Source organism: Triturus cristatus, chromosome 6 (assembly GCF_964204655.1).
Source record: "Triturus cristatus chromosome 6, aTriCri1.1, whole genome shotgun sequence".
NCBI lineage: Eukaryota > Metazoa > Chordata > Amphibia > Caudata > Salamandridae > Triturus > Triturus cristatus.
The window spans coordinates 560,053,495-560,078,614 of NC_140589.1; the positions used below are offsets into that span (position 1 = coordinate 560,053,495).

Below are 25,120 nucleotides of genomic sequence, written 5' to 3' on the forward strand. Positions count from 1 at the left end.
GATCGGGAATAGTACCAGAGGAAGCGGTATTTGGTAGACGTGAAAGAAGAGATAGAAAGTAGACATCGGGGTAGGGTGCTTAGGAGTGACAGCGCAAGGAAAACTGTGTTGGATTTTAGAGGGCGTAGCATAGGCATGTTTGTTGTCTCCTGTTGAGGCTCTGTGGTTGACGGTGTCGGGGCGACAGGTGTTTTCTATTTGTACTGTAGTTATATGGTGAATGGGACATTCATGAGAGGGGGTGGTGGGGAATAGGGAGAATGTATCGCATATTGGGTTGAAAAGGGTTGTGTGTAGCATTTGTGAATGAGTGTTACATAGGGCTGTGCGGTACGGGCTGTTATTTGTGGTTGGAGGGCGTTGTCTAGGGTCGGCTAGTGGAACACCTGTATTAAGTGGTGATAGGTCGGTTTTTAGCAGGGGTTATTATGTTTGGTATTTCCTGGGTTGGGTGTTGGGTGTATACCCTGGGCTGGTGGTAGGTAGGGTAGAGTTATGAGCACAGCCTGCGGTGACGAAAGATAGGGGGTTGGCGGGGTCACCCGAGTGTAATGCAGTCCTTAGCTGGGCAGCTGCACTGACATCTGTGACAGATCAGAGTCCGTTACATTCAGACAACCTTCTGTTGCCCCCTTCGTGGAGCTGCTGAATAATGAATACCTTCTCCTCGGGAGGGGGCGCGGGCGACGCGCTTCTAGGTGAAGAGAAAGGAATGGGCCAAACCCTCGGGGGACATTCCCAGACATCTGCCCCTCGCTACAGCAGGAACATGGAGCAGAGGAGGGGAGAGCCGAGGCGGGGCGGGTGCTGTTGCTGCAGTCATTAGAGGAAATGAGCAGGAAGACTGGGGCAGGACAGTGACAGGAGAAGTGGGTGAGGAGGCGGGGAAGAGAAAGGGACATGAAGGGAGCAGGAAGTAAAATAAACTGAAGAAGAGGGGCGGAAGAGGCAACTGAGTAGAAGAGAGAAGGGGGAATGAAGGGGTAGAGAAAAGGACAGCAGAGGGAATGCAGCGAGGGAGATGGGGCAGAAAAGTGGGCACGAGAAGATGGAGTGCGGGAAGGGGAGAGACGTCAAAGAGACCAGTGAAGTGGGGCAGAGGCAGGAGAGAGAGGGAAAGGGTGTGAGGAGAAGGGACAGTATAGGAAGCGAGGCTACGGAAAGAGCGGGGCAGCACAGCGAGCGAGCTGCTGGGGTAACAACAGGACTCAGGAGGGTGGCGGAAGAGTGTCAGGTGAGGGAAAGAGTGGCAAAGTAGAGCGGCAGACGAGGGAGTGCGAAACTGAGCAATCGGATGATGGGAAGGTTGGAGAGAGGATAGAGAAAGCGAGACGGTGAAGGAGGGAGAAAAGTTAGGAGAGGCAGTGAGAAAGGGGAGATAAATAATAAGGAGCAGCGAGGTAGTGACTGTAAAGGGGAGGACAGCGCACAGAAAGTGAAGGATGAAGGCGCGGAGAGAAGAGATGGAAAGGAGCTAACTGTAAACTGAAACTAACAAAAGGAAGTCTCTCACTGGATAAACAAGCACAAGCCCGGCGGAGCGTGGCGCACGCGCTTGGCGGGGGAGCGCATTCCAGGCGGGGGAGCGGACCCTTTGAAGTGCTCCCAAAAGCGGAGTGCATGGCGGCACGATGCGCGTGATTGTGCGCGTGCTAGCCATGCAATCCGCTTTTGGGAGGACTTTGAAAAGCCCTTTTACAATAGTCTCGCTTTGTGATCGCTTACGCGATAGTAAGGTGAGACCTAAAAAACTACAGTTGATCATTCGTTACCTGTTTGTGAGCACCAGTCCTTAAATATATTGCTTATACAGGATTAACTCCCCATAAACATTATGCCATGTTTTTTTGGGCACAGACACTCCTGCTGCACCACATTAAGACCACTGAAAATCCCCTCAAATTTTGAAAAGCCTTGAAGACTCTTGCTTTCGGTACAAGAGTTTAACATCCCAACCTTCTTTTCTGGATCTTTCAAGTCAGAAAGTCCTACCTCAACACTAGTATATTCCCTAAAGGAAGCAATAACATACCAAAACATAAGTCATCAGCCACCAATGATACAAAAATCTAAATACAGTTGGTGTAACAAAACGGGTATCGGGAAATATATTTGCAAAATGTTACGTATGCAATTACGTTGATCTCCTTTGCCTCACAAAATGCACAAGCAGCAGCGACAGACAAAAATAAGACAGAATGCATTAAAAATTACTTGCTTACCCTGGCTATGCAGAGGCGTGCTGGACCTCATACCTTTTTGAGCTTTACTCCTAGGCATGGGGGACTGAGCCTTTGAGCTTGGTGTTGGGGACCGCTCAGAGCCATACGTTGTATTGTCATAATCATCAGAATAGTAGGAGTCACTGTTCTTATCAGTGTCAGAGTTTCTATCATGGTCGCGGTCCCGACTTTTAGTTCTTCCCCTCTCACCCATAGTTAAACTGCTCTCTTCCTTCAGCTTACTCTTCCGGAGTTGCCTTCTTGAACTCTTCTTGATATTAGAGGAAACGTTTCTTCTGGAGGGGCTCTTGCTAGCCAGCCGATATTTATCAGGTGATTGGTTGTCTGCATGTTCCGAGCGTGGGCTATAGGAGCTCATTTTAGTAGTGAGCAACTCTCAGAATGCATTTTTCTAGAAATTAAAAAAAGCAATACACAAATATAAAGCTTAATATTTTTAAAGCTCACAGACACACATCAGTCTCATTACTACATTAACGTAACCAGTAATTAAATAACTTTTCCACAGCGCACCAAAACACAACTATGGGTAGATAGACAGTAAAAAAACATTAGCAAAGCAAATAGGTTTGTTATTTGTATGGATTGTGACTGGATGTGCGCATGCTGTACAAACATCAAACTTATTGGCTTTGCCACTGCTTTTTTGCATGGCAGCAATGGTGATAAAGTGCATACAAATGCATCTAAAAATTGGATGCTACAGGATAAACACCCTTTTTTCAGTAGTATCATTTTTAAGATTCTTTTTCAAATGTTCACTCCCCACTGCTGTCGGGCATCTCACCCCCGCTAATTTCATATGTAAAATAGTCCCTTGCTTTCCAATTGAGGTAAAAAGGCACATCCAACAAAAATGGGGAGACTGAAATACTCGTGCAAGCTGGCCCAAGATGAAATTGACAAAGCCTCAAACAAATGGCAGAAGGATAGTGAGCTAAAGAAGCCAATGGCTAAAGGTTCTAGAATAAAATAAGCCAAAGGCTGAATGGCTGACCCAAAGCCCCTAAAAGACATAATAAAATCTAATACGTTCACCAAGAATGGCATGAGTCATAGAAGTCAAACCTAAAAAATAATAGATTATGACAAATGGCCTGTGTCGAAAAAAATGTAACTGCAAGTTGATGATATACATAGTGCGAAGGAACGATGATTCTGAAGTAAAACCTTGAGCAGTCTTTAACGAAACATTTTCTGCACACACGTGCCTGTAGACAGGTCAAGAATGGCAATGAGTGAGGAGAGAACATGGTCTTCAACTAGATTTCATCTAGGTTTTGAAGTTGTGTCAACAGCCATCAACGTTTTAACATACTGCAGCACGAACAGTGAACCCTAATTTGGAAACAGCAGTGGCTAAGCAAGCAACATCAAAATATATTTATATTAACTTGTCATGTTTAGGGTAATTGTTATAGCATGTATCTAGTATCCGGGCTCAATGAAGTTCTTTACAGGGAATATATTATTACATTAGGTCAAACATGAGGTACTGCACATACAGCAGGAATGTCAGTGTAGCATCTAGTTAAGCAACCAGAACATTATGTCACTCGCTCAGAATCACACAGAAGCAAGGTCTACCTAGTCACTATACCAAATATAATTTGTAAAAACGAGAAATCTCTCCAATACTGCCCGGCATGATCGAGACATGGTGGGGACATTGGCTAAGCTTATAGGAGCTCCATCTCCCCTGCAAACATGGTAAAAAAAAGGTGCCAGGTGGGCAACCTATGTGTGAAAGATATTTTTATTCATGGGAGGTCCTCTTTGCTAATAAAACAAATACAAAAATATACCAAGTTAACTTCATGTTTACCTTTAATAGAGGAACAGAACAGCCATAGAGAAGCGTATTGACTTACTAAGAAGAGATGGTGGTGAATAATTGATGCCTTATGCCAGCGTTTTTTTACCTATAGTCCACGACCCCAGGGAGTTAGTGGCATGAACATTTTAAACTGTCTGTAAATGTCGAGGAATTTGAAACTAGCATCAACAAATTAAGTGGGTGGGTGTGGCTTGGAGCGTCAAGATGGTAGTTGCACTCTAGGAGTGCTCCAGACCCCTCCTTCATCCGCTCTGGACCTGAGTGTCCACCAACACCAGGAACTGACATAATAAACCCCATACAGAGGCCTAACGGCGGCGACTGGGACCCTGAGCCTAAGGGTTCAGGGGAGCAAGTAAGCAGCCGTGGTGCCGGTCAAAGACAGCAGCTGGCCAGAGGCAAGATGGCAGCGGTGTGACCCAGGTCCGCGGCGAGGTGGACGGAAGACTCAGTGGTGCTGCAGAGCCTGGACTGAGGCTCACAGAACCCCCTGCTGTGGAGTCGCCCTCCACCTGTTGCCCTGCGGAGGCTGCAGACCGCCCGATGGATGCAGTGCCCTGCAGAACGGCCCCTCGATTAGCCAAGATGGTGGTGGTGAGGGATGGATCCAGGGCAGGTGGTGGGGAGTAGGACCGGCAGGGAGTAGGACCAGTGGGGTGCCGGACTGGGTCGAGGTGTGGCAGTACCTCACGACACCACATAGGTACAGAGCTACAAATGATGCACCTGGTGTGCACGCTAGTGGTGCAGCCGTTGGGCCAAGTGTGATAGGATCAGCCCTCAGTTGTTGTGCCAGTCGGGGGCAGAGAGGCTTCTTTGGGAGACCAAGAGAGAGGACGATGTCGCCCACATCAGGGTCTGGAGACCCATATACCGGGACCCCACTACTCCTCCTAGAGCTGTGTCCGGTCCTCAGGGGCCCACGGGCGGGTACTAGTGTATCAAAGTGGCGGTCAGCCCTACCCACCTCACCAGAGATCCGGGCCCCTGCAGAAGGGACTTTAGACTGGAGTGGGCGGAGGCATGCTGAACCGTTGGGGCCCAGGACCGAGACACGGACCCACCCACACAGGACTAAAGGAGGGGGTCGCCCTTTGGGCGATGAAGTAACTGGAGGTGGGGCTGGCTCGGGCTCTGCCGGGTTGGGGAGACGGCACCCCTTGTGGCATGCCTGGTTGACTAGTGCAGTGTCTAATGGAGCTCCCTCCTATACAGGGCTGGATCAGACCGCATGCCTTCAATGCAATGGCTCATCTAGACCTGGTGTGGCACCGCAACCTGTCCCTTCAAAGCGGAATAACCTTGTGTGGCCTGTGAGAGATCACAAGACCGGCATGCAGCACATTCGAAGCTTGGCCTGAAGCTCGGACCGGTGGCCGGGCACACAGAATCACTGCACCCTTGTGGTGAAACAGCCCCCCAGACATGGGGAAAGATAAAAGGGCAAAACCATCCTCCACACAAACCCGAATGGACCAATTACACTATGTATGGGGCCGGGGGCCGGGACTGCAGAGGCCGCCCAGGACAGGGCCCCCCTTCCAGAAGCAGATCTTGCTGCAATTCTTCAAGCCATACACTCCTCACAAGACTCCGTTGAAAATAAAATAGGCGATGTGAGAGTTGACATGGCGCTCATAAGACAGGACCTAAGCAATATCACGGCCCGCATATTGGAAACAGAATCCTGCCGGTCTACAGTGGAAGATGACATGCATCAATTGAAGGATCAGGTCGTGCAACTCCAATCCCACACGAAAGAGTTGCACAGACAAGCGGAGGATGCGGAAAACCGTTTTTGACGCAATAACCTCCGTCTAGTGGGCTTCCCCAAAGGGGCAAACCCATACAAGTTGCAAACTTTTTTGAGACCTGGATCAGATCTTGGATGCCTGAGGAGGGCCTATCAACATGGTCTACCGTAGAGCAGGCACATCGGGCCTAGCACCCAAGCCACCACCAGTTGCCCTGCACCGGCCGATTATTGCCAGGATTCTTAACTTAAGACAGGGACGCAATCCTGCAGGCAGCCCGATCACTGGCAAACCTGTCCTACTAGGGCCACAAAGCCATGGTCTTCCCAGACTACACCAGAGAAGTACAGGCCCAGCGGAGGTCCTATACAGAAGTCAAACAGAAGTTGCGAGCCCTCAGTCTTCAGTACAGACTGTCGCTTCTGACTCGTCTTAGAGTAGTGTTTCAGAATAAAACCCACTTCTTTTAAACACCTGAAGTGGCATGGACCTGGTGTAGTGTAGTTCCTATATCCCTGATAGGCTCTGCGCATTGGAATAATATACACTATAGATTTGACATAGGACTGAGGTCAGTATGTCTCTATCGAGTACATTAAACTTAATTAATTACTTGTGTGTGCCAGTTAACTCGGAGGTCACTAGAAAATTCTCGAATATACAAGAAGGGATTTGTTTCTGACAACCGCATAAATATGACAACTTTGCTTCCCTTAAAGTCAGAACAATCTCAGAACCGTGGAAACAATAGATAACAGTTTCACTCAGTCAATCGTGCATGCTTCGTTTCTACAGAGTTGCACAGAAATAGAGAGACGGGCGTTTCAATAAAAAGGGTTTATTGAACAGTCTTATTTATCATGCAAGAGATATGAACTGCTACAATCGCAAGACAGGCTGCGAAGTACAATATGTACAGAGTTAGCAGTAAGATAAAATAATACTGCAATAGCATGGTTTGTAGCTATGACATATATTAATTAAAATACATACATAAATAACACAGGCTAAAATGTGAATATTCATCTGATGCTTCTAAATTGTTCTACCCCAGCGTACCTAACCTAAGTGTAGTACGAGGTAAGAAGTAGGTGCTGTTTTCTAAAGTATAGCTAGCTATGGTTTTAGTTTCAAAACGTTCGTCTAAGTTCTAGTCTGCTCCATACCTTAGAATGTGCGAGGTTGGAATCTCTTTTCCGGGACTCGATATTCAACACCCCGCAAGGGGAGTCAGAAACACTGGAGCTGGATTCTCTGCGAAGAGGATGACTGCGTCTGGTCAGTGCGTCAGGCTGGAACTCTATTTCCTTCCGAACTTGCCGTGGTGAACCGCAAGTAGGCAGTTGAGCTGGATTGTGCCGGAACCGTGGTTTGCCAGGGCAAGTGCAGGTATATTGTACTGCTTGTATTAAGTACAAGCAGTACTTAATAGTACTGCTTGTATTTATACTATTAAGTACAAGATAATTTAATTTAATTTTACATCTGCATTATTTATTGAGGGTTGTCCTTGTCGATATCAAGACTTTCTACCAAAGTCATTGCTCAGGGGTGTGGTTAATCATGGCTGTGTACACTATATTCCGAAACCATTGGTCCAGTGCGTCATGTGGTCAAGACCGCGGAAACGCGTCAGGCTGGACACTTATCTTTGTACTTTGGGATGCTGATATGAATTTTCTGCAATAAAGCACTGCAATTTACTTCAACGAACACGCTGTGGTCCGTACCTGTTTTTCACATCGCACAGAGAGTTACAAATAAATCCATTCTCACAGACAGGGCTTTATAACTTACCAAACTATACATATACACAAATTTGAACTCTATCAGGATATGTGCTGAGTTAGTCCTTAACACACTATATTTAGTCACATAGTTTCATCCTCAATAATTATTTTAGAAAGTACTTTTACTCAATTCAATGTTCTTGTTTGATTCTATAGCCCTCAGATATTTGGACTCTCCAGATCTCATATATTTTATAAAAGCAGACAAAGGATCTATCACTACAGTTAAAATATTCCCTAAATCTCTCATTATAAGTCCTCATGCCTATTCGACAGAATGATGGTCTTAGGAGGTGTTGTGTGCGGCAAATCTCACTGGTTGAACATATAGGCACACAAATACATTATTAGAGTATAAGAGTATTAGGTTTAGTGCCTAGAAAAAGGTTTTAAATGCTAACTGAATGGCAACGCTAAATAATGTTTGCATATTGTCGTATTTTTATTTTTAAAACACAATTTTTTTTTTTTAAATCTTTTTATTATTAACAGTGCTCAAGATCGTATACATGACATAACAGTGGTAAAAAGGCTCATGAACCATCAATAGAACATTACAGAGGTGATGATCGGGGGGAGTTCCCCAAGAGTCCCGCTACAGCTAGTCCCCCCCCGCCTCCCGAGGTTCGGTATTTGCACCATGGGCCCCACACCCTCCTCCACTTCTTCACACACCCTCTGGACTTGTAAACAGTTTCTTCCGCTCTCTGACACCAGTCCAGGTCCCTGAGCCACTGGTCCCACTGCTGCGGCTCTGCCGCCCCCCAAGCGCTTGCAATGTTTCGTTTTGCCACCCCCGCCGCTAACGCCAGCCAAATCTCCTAATACCTGGACCAGTCCGTATCTCCCTTGATCAGTAGGAGCAGCCACCGGGGCTCCAACGGGACCGCCGCACCCACCACCCTCGCCATCGTGGTCGTCACCCTGCTCCAGAATGACAGTATGCGTGGGCATTCCCAAAGGATATGAAAGAACGTGATTAAAACACAATTTTAACAGCTGTCACGTAAACAAGAAGGAAAATAATTTTCCATCTCTCTGAGCTGAGAGCGGTCCTTGCAGCCACAAGCCATCTCACCGTGTACAGAATTAGCTTGAAAGAAAGAAAAGTTATTACATTCCTGCCTTCTGTGCAATTTTGCAAGAGACCATTGTTGTCCTCACTGAAGTAGCAACAAATGTGCTAAGCAGGAGTGTCCTCTCTATACGAAATCGATGGAAGCAAAGGTATAAAGAGAAGGCAGAAAAGAGAGGGGTTGGACACATGGACCAGATGCTAAAAGGGTGGGCATGCTGAAATATATTCTGACTCCAGGACCAGCAGTAAAGTATGCAGGGTAAACTAGCATGGCTTGACATGTTGTAAATTAATTAGGTAATACAGCCAAGTAATAATATGGCCAAAGATGCTTTTGAATAATAGTTAGGAATGTTATACTAATAGGAACAGGGAATTGTGATGAGATAGTTTGGGCTTTCCTTGGATTCGCTATGGCTTTAGTTATGAGATTTAAGTAATAAATACGATACATACGTTTCATAGATAATGTATTCATAAAAAATAATCTATTATAGTAAAATACCAACAGCTGTGTTTGTCTGTTTCCAGAGGTCAAGAGTGTCGAAGTGAAAGTGAGTGTATGTGCGAGAGTGACTGTGAGAGTGAGTTGCTGTGTGCGTTTTAGAGGCAGGTGAGCCAACTAGTTAACAGGGAGCGCCAAGCAACAGTTCTGGCTAGGCTCTAAGAGCCTGAGCAGAAGACAAGTTTGAAAATATTTGACATGCAAATCATGTAAAAAAAACATTATGCAGAAAGAGGATTGTTATTTTCAAAATTCGAAAAAGTGTATTTATTTAAAATACGGAAGTGTTTCACTTAGGTTCATTAGATTATATCACCGCATTGACAGCTATTTTTTTTTGTAAATTATAGATTTTCAACATGAACTTAAAAACATTCCTGCCCCTCCACCCTCAGGGTCGCCTTCCTGACAACAATGTCATTAATAACCTAAGAGGAAAGTCTGTAGTCACATATACTCTAAATATGTCTAGGTTCTAGGTTGTTTCATATATGATAATGAAGAATAAGGATGTTCAGTGAAATAAAAATATTTAACTAGGATTACACAATTCTAAAGCAGGGAAGTCGGGATTAATCACAGGTTTTCTTAATTCACAATTTGTAGAATAACCACTAGGTGGGTATTTTTTTCTGTCTCTCTTTTTACTTGAAAGTTAAATGCTATGTCTTCAATTCTTAGCAAATGAGGCTAGAGGAAGGTGCCAGGAAGAAGTCATATGCAAGCTAGTTTTGGGTTTGACGGTCCAAGAAGACCTCGAGCTGAACCAGACCCAGGCACCTGGCTTGGGCTTTTAGTGGTTCACCCATCTCTAGTAAGTATGTATGTATGTATGTTTATTTCTCCCTGCAGATAAGAGTTTCTCTGGCAGGGTTGTTAGAATCATAACACTGATTCTGGATGAGCCTAACTCGCCAGAGAAAAGTAAGAAACACCTGACGGTTCTCCTTTTCTCTAAGGGGGGGTGCAACACACATTAGTCTCTTGGAATGGAGGAGATTTAACAGGGTTTTACCCCACTCAAACAGAGAGGTTCACAACAAAGACACTCTCCTTTCACTGAGCAAAGATAGGCCAAGAAAATGAGCTAGTTTCAGCTTAAACACCTTGAAAGTAGATGCAGTTGGAATCATTAGATTTATCCTTGACCTGCTTTTTCAAGACACTTTTCGTGGTTAAAGGAAAGCGATTACGCCTTTCTCTTTTCATATATCTCTCATACCCAGGAATTGCTCCAGGGCAATTTTGCTTGTACACCAGCACTGAATTAGTGCAGCTTTGCCAGCCCAGTGTTGATGTAACAAACCAATGTTCAGTCTTATTTGGGCCGACATGCTCATTTAAATTTAGGTGTATGAATAAGATACGATGTGCCAAATCTAGCGAAGTAGAACGCTTACACAAAAAAAGCTGCATTTACATAGCTATTCACTGGTAGAAATTTTGCTCCAATAATTTGAAAATCAGGAGTCAAAGATGACAGATATATTGCTGGCAAGACAGCTTATGGCTCTTTTTTCTTAAATAGCCATTTACCAACTTTATTTTTTTCCTCCAAATATTACTATATTTGTTTTTGAGAGGTTACAGTGTTCACATTAGGTTTTCAAGCTAGAAAGGAAGCAGTGCAGTGCAAAACCACTCCTGTCTAGCATGACAGTGGCGTCTAAATATTGGACAATTGGCACTACGAGTCCATGTATTCTGATTGGCCACGACACACCTCGTATCAGAAACATACAAATTACAATGCAGGGGGGCAACACGCAACCCTGCTGTAAGCCATTTCTCGTAAAGATTCTGCTCAACATGAAGCTATTCTTGCCTGGTCTAACCCAAAGCCAGGTATTTGATACAGTATCAAAAACTTTCCCTAGTCTGGGAAGACATTTTTAGCCACATAAGAGTTATTAGGGTACCAGATCGCAACAGACCAAGTTCATACCATTGGGTCTCTGGGGCAATACAGCACAATTGTAGTCACGTAGGGCTATTTTCCTGCAAATGGTTGGAGCTGCAGTAGTCCAAATTGCTTGGAGTATAAGCCCCCCCACCCTCCTCCATTTGTATAACACAGTTGTTCCACAAGCTATGGCAATTCTCAGCAATGGAGAAACTGACATATAACCTTCAGCAGGAGGACAAGGTACTTGAGAAGTTGGCGTTTCTAGTTGATTATTTGAAAATGGTTAAACACTTACCGCATGCACCAGTAAGATTAAGAACGTTTCAACTTTTTGGAGATCACCAGCAGAATGACACAAAAAGAGGAATAGATTACAACAGTCTCTTGAAAAGAACAAGTAGGATTGGCAGCTTGTAAAGAGATTCAAAAATATAAAAAAAAGGCGCTGGGAAATGTGGCAGCTCGGGAGGCAAAAGTGTACAATTATCGGGGGTGGGACGGCTAAAGAGTCCACAAAAGCAGAATCATTATGGTATGCATGTTGTATGTCCTTATTCACATTGAGAACAATGATTTTTTTTTTATGTTGATGGTATACTATTTGCCCAAGAGGCAGTTCTTGACCTTTTTTCTGACACACAACGAGACAATGTAGCCTTGCCTATGGTTGGCACAGACATTGTTGCCTAGTTCGATATTCTGAGATTGGTCAAACTGACTGATATACAACAAAATTTCTTATTGCATGACGTTCAGGCCATTTTTATGTCTTCAGCTTACTGTTTAACTCACGAAAGCTTTTTTATAATCACACTATAATTAACTAATGCCATGTATGTTCTTGCACTGTTGCCTTTTCTGTTTTCTTTTGCTGTATGATTTGCCAAACCACCAGACATATTACTACGAATATGAAACGACACTGACTTGCAGAGTATTTAACAACATCCCTGTGGTCCTATACCATACTTCTGTGCAATTGAAGCTTCCCACATTATTTTCCAATAAGAGCTCTACATTTTTAACCCTCCATGGAAAAAGCCACAATTCTGCTTCTGTAATTGGTCTACTGTGGGAGGGATAGTCGGAAGAAGAAGCGAGGAGGCTGAATGGGTTTCTTAATCTTGGCAGATTTTATTGCGGGAAGAGACAGATTGATGTTATTTAATAAGATTAGAGATCTTATTTCCTTGTTTTATTTGTTCTTTTCCTCTAGGTCGTCCTCTTCTTCCAGGAGGGTGTTACCCAGGAGGCTTGGAAAAAAAGAAGGTGGCGGCAAGTAATTTTAGTTAGTATAGTAAGGTTTTAGGATAGCATCCTCCACCATAACCAGCGGTGATTGAAAGAGAAGAAACACCTACACTAAAGTTGGGACCTTATAAGCAAAATTATTCCACAAATCTGTGTTGTGGCCCTGGTCCTATTATCCTGGCTTTTGGTGTTCTCCAAAAGTAGGAAAAGAAACCAAACGAGATGCAACGAGAAACAATTTATAGGACCACAAAGAAACAACCAAAACGAATGGCTTAAAGAAATCTTTGTCAAATTACACTCTCCCGGTCAATTTTAACAGCAGCTGGGCTATGGTTCCCTCCCCTTTAATACTTAGGGTAGATAGTATTGATACGGGTACTCCGTATACCATTGGGCAAGCACCCTGCATGCTTTAGTTTAATGTCACTTCTCCCAGGTGCTAGGCTGACTAGTTGAAAGGAAACACTGCATAACATATCAGGCCAAAAAATTTGCAAAAACAATGAATGCCCTTCCCTCTGATTAAATTTAAAAAGAACGTTCTTGATGCAATCTTCCTTGTGTCCCGCAAACCTTAAACCTGCCCGAATTCAACCCGACCCTTCCCAGCCTGGAATATGTACCACCAATTCCGCCACTCTCCTGAGTTGAGCGACATATAGGAAACACCCCCTGGGAGTCCACCACTCCTCGCTCCAGCCTTCTGGGTCCTCGGTGTCTTTGGTCTCCCCTCCATTCCAGTAGACCTCCGCAGTGAGTCTCTCCTCCGTGGCCCACAGAGTCTCCCTCGACCTGTCGTTTTCGGCATCTTCCGGGTTTCCACAACCCTGTCCTCCATCCACGTTCTCCCCTCATGGCTGGGTGATGCCCTTTTGTCCTCTGTCTGGGCTTCCGATTGGTTCTGTGGTCTAGCAGGCCTGCCTTCTTCCTGTGCAGGGCAGGGCGAGTTTGTTTGTTTAACCCGTTTTCCTTGTTTCAGGAGCGGTGCCGTCAGTATGCAGAGGATAAGCGCAGTGTAACTGCGGTAACAAAGGGAAGTCAGTGGATATTTGATGCGGGTCATCCACTTCTTCCTTACATCTATGTTTTCATTTAACTCTAGCCAACTGAACAATAGCCACTACAGACACTTAACTCATATCGATGTATTCTTTAAGTGCTTGGCAGGACTACTGAAAATTATAGAGGATGAAGCTCAGTTTTCAATCTTGATTTTATTTCAAAACCATTGATGGCACGAAACCTCTGAGCCAATATAAAAGGATAGTCCAGGCTCGCCTTCCTGTTGAACAGGATATGCGTAAATCACATCAGACAATCCGAGCAGAAGCAACAATTGAAAGCACATAGATCCATAGCCTGCAGGCACTTTAAAACATGTACATCAAAATTATCTTGCATGTGATTATATGAGGACCCCAGCCCAAGAATTCCCCAAATGCTTTCATGATATTCAGGATAACGGTCTCCGCCAGGCTTAAGTGCAAATTGGAGTTGAAATCTAGTCAGCACAGTACCAGCTTTAGAGAAATATATTATCAAATACTGTAATAACTTAAGTAACCTAATGATTGCCTTTACTGTACATAGTAGTAATTAACACAGACATTTACAAAGAAGCAAAATGTTTCGGCTGAAAATAGGTACATTCAACATCTACAGCCTTCAGTTTCAAAGCATAATTAGAGGAAACATAGCCAACCTTTTTCAGACCTACAGTTCTCCCCTTTTTCATTGGTTTCTCAGCAGATACCAGAAAGCCGTTAGAACTAAGTAAATGGGGAGTTTCTGTTCCAAAAAACAAAAAGACTTGTGTTCAGTGATGAAACTCTTATCATCCAAATCTGGTAATGATCAAATCCACCCAACAACAGTAGAATGACCATAAAAATGACCAGACTATTTTGGGGTGGAAAATCTCTACTTTCAACATCCCAAATCAACGCCAGGTCCTTATGGGCAACCTATTGCTATCTCTTCTCCAGGGGGTTACCTTTTGCCTCTAAATAGCCCCGAATAGCTGCTTCAACACCCTCCGCAAGACCTTCAAGTGGATCCCCACTGAGTCAAGGAAGACAGTCACCCACGCACTCATCACCAGCAGACTGGCCTATGGAAACGCACTCTACGCCGGCATCAACATGTCCCTACCCAGCAAACTCCAGACAATACACAACACCGCCGCCAGACTTGTCCTCGGCATCCCCAACACGAACACCTCAGCCAACACCTACGAACACATCAGCCAACACCTACGAAGTCTCCACTGGCTCCCCGTAGAGAAAAAAGTGTCACTTTCAAAATCCTTACACACGCTTTCAAATACCTACACACGAACTGACCCAAATACCTCAACGACAGAATCAACTTCCACGTACCCAAAAGAAACCTCCGATCTTCCAACCTTGCACTGGCCGAAACCCCGCGCATCCAGAGTCAGAGCAGGCGGAAGATCCTTCTCTCACATTGCAGCCAACACTTGGAACGAGCTACAGGCAGACATCAGACGCGCCCCCTCCATTAACACCTTCAGGAAGACCCTGAAGACCTGGCTATTCGGCTAAACAGATCTGCAGACAGCCTCCCTCAACGCCTTTAGACCCTCACAGGTGAGTAGTGCGCTTACAGTTCGCTGATTGATTCCCTGATTGAACAATGAAGCAAAACACCTCACCTGCTTACTTTTGAAGGATCTTCAAGTGTGGTATGAGAAGAATTACAGAAGGTTCTGCCCTGTTCATGGGATCTTGGTCAACCCGGTTGCCTTGATGATGATGATGGTGCACAAATATACAAATTGAAGTGCATTCCACTTCATGCCAGCTTTATTCACTTCAAGGCTGCCTTTAATGGTTTTTGTAGAAATTTACACTAGTTGAAACCAAACAACTGGGAGATTCCTACAATTCTGTTTAGGACCATTATTTCTTTATTTGAAAATAAATGGGTTTGGATCAAATTAGGATAAGGCAATTATGTATATCCTTCGATCCCCAATAATTGTGATTTAAAACAATGGTGTGTGATTGTCCCTCTGTTACTAAGCCTATACACAACTGACCTAACTTCTTATTTAAGTTCTGCTGTAACATTTCCTAAATTGTGCAGTACACAAATTCTTTTTTCTGTATGTGGACTGCACCTCCTTTTTGACTTTACTTCAGTTGGGCTTCACAGAGACATGAACCTCCTCGTCAACTGTTTGGAAGGAGGTTTCTTTGGTTCCGCATGAGAAAATATGCAGTAGTGAAGCGCAACTAGTGTTCGTTAATAAGAGTATAAAAATACCAACAGATAATCTACTATTTTAATCTGCAATGTATTGAATATTTTTGCTTTTTCATAATACATTTATGCCAACATCTAGAAAAAGGAAAGATTGATTTATTATTATTATTTTTTTAATCAGGGTTCATTATTTTCCCACCTGACTTGCAATGAAGTGGAGGCATTTTTTGGCAGGAGAAAATTAAATAAAGCCGTTTTTATTAAAAAATGATCACAAGTCCCTAACCTGAATCACACATTTTGACATGTAGCTACTAAGTCAGAAGTGATTTACAAATAATTAGTAAATATAGCATGATTTATTGCCAATAGTTTCAAAGCCACTAAGCAGAAGAGCATGGGTGGGATAACGGACTATATTAGTATATACTAGACTATGCATCAATCCTGCTACACATAAATAAAACATTATCACTTGTATTCATTAAGACGTGTAATGGATAATGTACCTGTTCTGCTTGAAACAACAGAAGAAATTTATTTACGTAACATTTTGACTGAATAATTGAGTGATTGCAAACGTCTTCTGCATTTGCAACCAATGTTAGCGGGAATCAAGAAATGGACCTGTTGGAATAAAGAGCACCCCTTCCACTATTAAATGAACTGGGGGTGCGTGTTTGTCAGGCAGGAAGCAGTAGGTGAAAAGCAAAAAAACTGTTGCGTTTGGGGGTTAAATCAGAGAGCCTGATTCCGGCTAATGGGTTCCGGGGATGTGTCAGACTTTACCTCTGCGCTGTGATGCTCCTGGGTGCTCCAAGTGGGTTTGTTGAACCGGTTGCAGTGTGCGCGCTGTCTTCTGCAGGTTTTTTTCTCTGTACTGACTGGAGCGAGGCAGGGACATCTAATGGAGGAGCCCGAGATGTAGCCGCCGCTGTAGTTCATGTAGCCAGTTGCTATGCTGTTTTGTTTGAGGACCTCATACACGGTATGATATTTACAACGAGCTCCAGGGGCAACCATGAGGAGGAGGAGCTTCTTCGGCAATAAGGTCTGCGCAGAAGCATTGCTGTATGCAGGGAAAACGTATAAGCAACGCGCAGAAAAAATAACATACCAGCCTTCTGCTACTGGAGTTTGACAAAATGCCTCTGCCAACCCAAGTAAATGCAAAATAACCTCGAAAAGGCTTCACGGGAGTTGCCTTAGCATTGCTGTCTGTAAAGAAAACGCATAAGCAACACACAGAAAAAAAATATATACCAGCCTTCTGCTACTGGAGTTTGACAAAATGTCTCTGCCACCCCAAGTAAATGTGAAATAACCTCGAAAAGGCTTCACGGGAGTTGCCTTTTTGAAAGGGGATATAAAGTAGAAGAAGGAAAACGTAGGGGGTGCGGTATCCTGCCCGGGGCAAGAATCCGTTACCCTCAGACGATAAAACAATTTTACGCATACGAGAAAAAAACACAGCCGACAAGGGTCACAGTCCGTTACCACCCTACTATACATTCACGTGTGGGCAATGAGCTTACTTTTTCATCTGATTATTTGTGTTCTATCTAAGTTGTAAAACCTGCACCACGCCGCATTATACGGAAATACATATTTAACGAGGCAAGATATCTTCGCCGCACACACTCTGTGGATTACCGAGCGCTACAAAATGGTAACATTGATTTGGAGAGGAACGGCCATCTTGGAAGGATGTAAAGTGCCTGACGCCGCGGAGGGATATCGCGGCCATCTTGGTTGGCTAGTGCTCAGTGAGTGACGTCAAGGCAGGGCAGGAGGCCTCTTTTCGAGTGTCTCGTTTGGGAGCGAGGCCACGAATGATTTATTTATTTTATTTAATGCATTTGTATATAGCGCGGACTTTACCCAAATGTATCAGAGCGCTTCACAACAGAACCAAGTACTTTAAATGAGGAGATTTACATACTTACACGTTACAGATACAAACGGAATAGTTAAAGTAGTAAAATCAGTCACACACACACAAGGATTAGGTTAGTCCAGGAATATAATATATATTTAAAACATTGTAATAATTCTGGAAGTGTCTTTGGAAGAGAAGAGATTTGAGGTCAGTTTTGGGTAGAGGTCCATGGAGTGATGGAGGAAGCGAGTTTCAGATTCTAACCGCATTGCCTGAGAAGGATTGATCTATCAATCTTTCCCTTTGAAGGTAGGGGGCTCAAGCAGTAAATCTTAAGCGTTAGGTCTAGATCCTCCAGAGATTTTAAGTTTATTCGCCAGGTATCGAGGGGAGGAAGTGCGTAAAGCTTTGTGGGTGATACAGGCAGTCTTGTTGATTGCCCTTGCTTGGATGGGAAGCCATCCTGTGCCTGCATGGTTTCCCAGAGCTTCTTTCCTTAGGCAACAGGCATGATGCTTTTGAATCCAAGAAGTTTTGCGGTATTGTCTAATGTGTTTAATAAAGTTAGTTAAATTTGCCTCTAAATAATAAGCTGTGCACGCTTTTATCAAGTGCATGTTTGCAGTGTCTGATTTAAAAAAAAAAATATATATATATATATATATTCACTTAAAAAACCATAGGTTTCACACATGTTTTAGTTAGCTGGACATTTCACTTGTAAAAAACCAATGAAATTCCCCTGTTATAGTTAGTTCAGATAACTATAACTCGCGCGCCCGCAATCCACTGCTCATGACAGCACATATTACATCACTCATGACATGGTCAGTGGCATCACTCATGACCTCATCCTTGTGATAGAGTGGCGGTCGCGCGAGTTATAGTTATCTGAACTAACTATAACGGGGGAATTTCATTGGTTTTTTACGAGTGAAATGTCCAGCTAACTATAAAATGTGTGAAACCTATGGTTTTTTTAAGTGAATTTGCAAGGTTTTTTAAATGCTAATTCCTAACTATAACATGTGTGAAACCTATGGTTTTTTAAGTGAATTTGTAAGGTTTTTTAAATGCTAAGTTATGTATGTATTATTATATTTTTTTATATATTTATTTTACTTATAGATTATAGATTAGTTATAGATTGACTGTATCCTGTAATATGGAATGGCTCGTTTAAAATGTTTTTTTGTTTTTTTTAAGGTTTTTCACCGTGCGCGCACGGTGCGCGCACCCCGCGATTTAAAAAAAAGCAAAATGTTTTTTTCACCCTTCGGGGTCCTTCAGGGACCCCCTGACAAAGGCTAGGGGGTCAGGAACTCTCTACCCTGCCCCCTTTTCACGTTTTCCACCTTTCTTTTTCACTGTCGCACACACAACACACAAAATGGCAGCCGACACTTCCTGATTTCGACCGATTCGAATGTTGACTGACATGTAACCACCAATCAAAATTACGCTCGCGCACGGTGCGCGCTTATAGATATTTATGTACTTTTAACTGCAATTTTCTCAGGAACTACTGAACAGATTGACACCATATATGCAAAAGGCACATGCCTGACCTGAGGACTACCTCTTTGCCAAATTTCAAGTAATTCTGTTCAGCTGTTCGGGCTGTACCTTCGACTAAAGGTCCTATGGGAAAATGCATGGGGAAAACGCGTTTTGGGACCCCCCTTTTTTCTCAGCCCCCGCTTGACGAATCACCCCGAGACTTTCAGGGTAGGAGCTGAGCGGAGCGCCCCATTAGTTTTGAAAATTTCGCGAGGATTCGTCAACCAGCGCCAAAGTTATTCAAAATAGAATTTTCAGATTTCCTATGGAAACTCGGTCCTAACTATAACTATCTACTGGCGACCGCCAGTAGATAATATATATATATCTTTATTGGCATTTTATAATATACATGGCAATAATATGGTCTTTTCACCTTACAAGGATAAATTCAACCAGGTTTTGGCACTGTTGCAAGTAAAGAAAGCATACATGTAAAGGAGGAGCATTACATTTCTCTATACTTCAAGATACCAGAATATGATGTCTAAGCAGGGCTCTGTAGTATTGGGGTAGAGACAGAAGACTTCAAGCTGTTTATCAATGGTAGATTCTTTCCAAAGGAGAGACCCACAGGCAAAGGTTCCGCTGCAGCAGTAGAGGGTCAAGCTGAGACTCATCAAACCTTCCACTCAAAGATTTTACCCCAGAATACAGAACACTCAGGTTACAACAAAAACACTATAAATTAAAGTGGTATAAGTAAAGCATTACGATACATTAAGCACACCACATCATGTCCCCTGTTGAGTAGAAAATACACCAAAATCCAAGTAATCTTGATAGATTTATTCAAGTGTTGAAACACCAACAGAGCACACCATCTTCAATGCTTCTCCTCAGCAAACCAAGACCAGAATGCTGGTTGCCAAGTAGAAACGTTAGAAGAATGGAATATACAAGTTAAATAAAAATACAATGCTCGTGCAGCAGCACGAGATAAGCACGAGAAAAATACATTAATTAAAGTGAAATACACAACACATCTTCCTCCTTAATGAATATTTAAAAAATGAAAAAACGAAATTAAATAGTGTGGTCATCACAGACAAAATCTGATAACCATTTAGGTTTAATGCGATTGCGTGCATATCAGCTATTTTCATCAACATCTATATTTACATTACTGGCTTCTTCAACATCCACACTTTCATTACTATCATCAACCATGTTATCATTTCCAACAAAAGATTCAGGTTCAATATGACCCATGGACATTGGGAATATTACTATTAGAGTTTTCCAAGTTATCATTGTTAACAATGTCATCATCAGAATCATAGTACTGTGAATTACGTCTTGAGAGAGAACAGTGGTGTTCCTTACTGGTGGTATACAAATCAATGTTACTTTTTAACACAGCAATGCGTTTAAGATGCCACACTTTTTCATCATTTAGTTGAACCGCATTGCATAAAACTCTCACGACTTTCATAGGTTCAGAATATTGACTTTCTCCTTTCCTTACCTTCCATGGTTTCTTTACTTTGACCAAACTTATTATCTTAATGTCACATACTTTTGTTCCGTGTTTTAGGTCATAAACCTCTTTGTTCTTGAGATGTTTCCTCTCAATCCTTGATCTTAAAACTTCTACTGGAATACATGGTTTAGAAAAATTGAAAAAACACTCAGGGATACATTTAGTTCTAACAATTCTCCCTCTCATAACCTCAAATGGTGATACTTCTAAAGTATCATGTGGGGTAGTTCTGTACATCCAAAGAGTTTTAAATAATTGTACCTCCCAATCACATTTGTTGATAATGGCTGATTGTATAGAATTTTTAAAAACCCTATTAAAGCGCTCAATAATGCCATTTCCACCTGGATTATATGAAGAAGTGCTGCAATGCTTTATGCCCACTTTTACAAAATAATCCTTTGCAATTTTAGAAGTGAACTGAACTCCATTATCAGTGATGAGAAGTGCTGGAAGACCTTCACTCATAAAGACATTGTCTAAACATTTAATGAACTCTTCAGAATTCACTTTTTCAACAATTTTAAGTACTGGCCATCTTGAGAAAGTATCAACGAGGGACAATATATATTTGCTTTGAGAACCAATGTGTCCCATAATGTCGATGACCACGGTGTGTCAAAGCAGTCTGGGAATCACTGGTTCTGACATAGCAGGTTTTAAAGTTGTTAAAGTTTTATCAGAGTTGGCACACCACACGCAGTTCCTTACAATTCTCTCAATTGACAGATCCATACCTGGCCACCAATACCATTGTTTTATTCTTTGTTTAGTTTTAACTATACCACCATGACCTTGGTGACACATCTTAATAATATTAAGTCTCAGTTGTGAAGGAGGTATAATTTTCTCACCTCTCATGATATTACCGTGTAATACTGATAATTCGTCACAAATTTCCCAAAATTGTTTAATCTCTTCTTATGTTTTTTGGGGGCCACCCATCAGTGGTAAATGAGATTAAATTGTTGTAAAATTCTGTCATAATTATAAATCTTAATCCATGCATCCATTTTGACCACAGAAAAACCTTGATCATGGACCAACGCCACTTGAACATTTTCCCATTCATGGTCAGAACTGTTCTGTAAATCTGTGGGCAAGCGTGACAAAAAATCTGCCTCCACATTCTCTTTCCCTGGAACATAGACAATTTTATAAATGTAGTCTTGTAACCTTAAGGACATTGTAGCAATTCTAGGAGATGCATTGAAAAATCCTTCAGTGGTAAGTAATCTCACTAAAGGTTTATGATCACTATGTACTGTGCAATGTTTTCCCCATACAAATGCTCTGAAGTGTTCTAGGGCTCATATGCATGCCAAAGTTTCGTTCTCTATGACTGAGAATTTCTCTTCAGTGGGTGATAATGCTCGAGAAGCGTAAGCAATGATAAATTCCTTGCCCTCTTGATTTATTTGAGAAAGTACACCACCAAGACCTTTGTTACTAGCGTCTACAGTGATATCATTTTTGAGGTCAGGATCAAAGCTGCTTAGAGCAGGTGCATCAGCAATAGCTTTCTTAATATCTGTAAATTCTTGATCACAATCTACACTCCAATTAAATTAATTTCTGTCCTTAAGAAGTTGTCTTTTATTGAAAATTCTACTAGAGAATTGTTGTACAAATTTGGAGTAGGACTCCACCAAACCAACAAAGGATAGTACTTCATCCTTGTTTTTAGGATGAGGAGCATTTGTAATGGAGTCCACGAATGCGGGTTTGGTAGACACTCCTGCACCACTAATGACATGACCGAAATAGGTAATGGACTTAACACCAAACTTGCATTTAGTAGGTTCAACAGTTAAACCTTTTTGTTCTAATACACTTACAACATCCTTCAAAACGTTATCATGTTCTCCTTTGTCTTTGCCAAAAATAAGGATGTCGTCTTGAAAGCACCGTACATTATCATGTTTTCCAAAAAGTTGATACATTAATCTTTGAAATATAGCTGCGGCCGAAGCAAGGCCAAAAGGTAAACACTTGTATTGAAAACAACCTGATGGAGTATTAAATACAGTGAGCGATTTACTATCTTCAGATAGAGGAATCTGATGGTACACCGCAGATAAGTCCATGGTAGAGAACCAATTTGCATCATTTATGAGAGTTAACATTTCAAAAATTTTAGGTAAAGGAAACCTATCCACTACTATGTTGTTGTTTAGATGGCATAAATGAATGCAGAGCCTCGACTTTCCATTGCTGCGTCATGCGACAACTATTGGAGAAATCTGTTGTGAAGATTCAATAGGTTCAATTATGTCTGATTTGATTAATTTCTCAAGTTCTACCTCTACCTCCTTTTTAAGTAGGATGGGCATGTGTCTGACTTTGTGAACTTTGGGACAAGCGTCTGGTTTTAGAATGATACGGTGTTCAAAATTGTTAATTTTGCCTATTTCTTTACAAAATACTTTGGGAAATGTATTTAAGATTTAATTACATAGATCTGTATTATCATCCAATAACATGACCGGATCAGCAGCACTATTAGGGTTGAGGATTATACCTAAATACCTTGATCCTTCCAGCCTAAGACTGCAGGACCTTTTTTAGCCACATATAATTTTCCAAATGACTCTCTTCCTTTAAATCTAAACAATAAGGAACGGAAACCAGCCATATCAATTTTTTCTCCTGAGAAACCTTCAGGATGAATATCAGCTGAGAGCAAATCTTGTCCTAATTTTTCTGCAAATTTATTTCTCCGTGTTTCAACTATGGTGCAAGGCGATCCCGAATCTGCATACATCAATTATTTTCTCCGCCTAAGGAAATAGAACATAAGGGCTTCTTTTTGTTATCGATTTTATTGTCAATAATATTTAACAAAAATAACTCCCTGGAATCAAAGTAATTAGAATCCTCATCACATGTAATACCGTGAGAAGATAATTTTTTGATTAATTGTTCCTCATCACTGGAATTGGATAATTCATCAGCAACACATTTTACTTTAGTATTATTCCTTCTTCTAGAAACTTTGGCAAAATGGCCAACTAGATTACAATTTGAATATCTTTGCTTTAGTGCAGGGCAAAATTTGCTAGAGGCTAAATGTGAACTGCTATCACAGCGATAGCATTTAAAAGTACCAAATCTTTTAGCAGAATCATATCTCTTAGGACTCGCCCTCTTAGTTTTATCAGTAGTATTATTCTTAATTTTGCTAACAATATTTTCAGATTCGGTTTTGCTATCACCCTTAAGTACTTTCGCACTGCGACTGGATAACTGCTTTTCTTACAATAGCTAATATGTCTTTCAATTCTGCATCACCATTTATCGATAATGGTGTTGAACAGCAGGATCCCTGGTGTGCATGACAAATTGATCCCTTATGAATTGATCTTGTAAATGGACAAATTTACAATCATCAGCTAAACGTTTAAGGGCAGAAACATAGTTATCGATTGATTCATTATGTTCTTAGTTTCTATGAAAAAACTTGTACCTTAAAATACCTATGCAAACTTTAGGTGCAAAATGGTTATCAAAATCTTTAAGAATAGCATTAAACACATTAGTATCACCACTCACAACCCCTTTTTGCATTTCTTCATAGGCGTTTAGTCCACCTGGGCCAACAGAATGTAAAAATATAGTTTTTTTCCTTACAGCTGACATCTTATTTTCTTCATCTATAGCATTAATAAAGTTTAGAAAATATGATATCCGGTCAATCCATTTCATGCATGGGCTGTTTCCTGCCGGCCAGAAAGCTTGAGGCAATTGAAATGTGAAGTTCTGTGTTGCCATTGTGTAGATGAAAAACAAAATACATTCTGAATATGAGAGTAGTAGATGTACTTTTGCTCCAATGAAGGTAATAAGTAATGCGCAAAGCAAATGTAAATTATGTATAAAACAGTGTAGTTGCACAAATTAAATAACGAGCAAGGTTGTTTGTGATTCGCAAAGCAAATATAAATTCTGCAGAAAACAGTGTAGTTGCGCAAATTAAATAACAAGTAAAGTCATTTAAGTATCGTTGCCCAATTCAAGTATAAAATAAAGTAATAAGCAATCACAGTACCAGAGATGATGCGCTCGTGAAATATGTGAGAATGAGGATTAGATCATGTAAAATCCAAAATGGTGTCACGTAATTGACCTTACGTGACCTGGTGACGTACGTATTCCAACGTTGTAAGGAAATTATGAGAAATTTCCAAAACAAGATTGCGTAACATAACGTAGCGATGCGTGCCACCGTGATGCACCGCAACGTACGTTGACGCTTTCTTCTGTGTGAAGACACAGTAAGATGAGCACAGGTTCCGAAAAGACGGAGATGGTTCGCGTTCCAAAGCTCGTCGGAACTCGGGGAATCTTGTGTCGTGATGGCACCCAATTCAAAGGATGCTTCCAACGGACGAACTCCAGAAAAAAGGATAAAAGGCGCAAATCCAAATTGTTCCAAAGATAATCCACAGGTAAGGCAGAAGGTAGTTCTCCCTTGAAGTCGTAGAGAAGTAAATCCTCGTATGTAGAAAGAATAACATTTGAAATCCTCAATTGCGCAAAATGTAAATATTTTGTAAAAATCCGTGGGTTCTTGAAGATGTCTCAACAATAACTCGTCGCCAAA

General features: G+C 42.0%; 1 protein-coding gene across 6 annotated transcripts in view; it reads right to left on the bottom strand.

Moving 5' to 3' along the window:
• The window catches only part of LCA5 (lebercilin LCA5), a 131,267-nt gene extending 113,961 nt beyond the window's left edge, over positions 1 to 17,306 (bottom strand). For 2 of the 6 annotated variants that reach the window (XM_085611001.1, XM_085611000.1), the window contains exons 1-2: positions 16,385 to 16,519; positions 2,256 to 2,634 (exon numbers count right to left, since the gene is read on the bottom strand). In XM_085611001.1, coding sequence (XP_085467127.1) covers positions 2,256 to 2,601 — 346 coding nt within the window. In that variant the 5' untranslated portion in view covers positions 2,602 to 2,634; positions 16,385 to 16,519. Of the gene's footprint in view, positions 1 to 2,222; positions 2,635 to 16,384 lie in introns of all 6 variants that reach the window. The other 4 variants (XM_085610997.1, XM_085610998.1, XM_085610999.1 and 1 more) reach the window with 4 other exon arrangements.
• Positions 17,307 to 25,120: the final 7,814 nt, after the last annotated feature.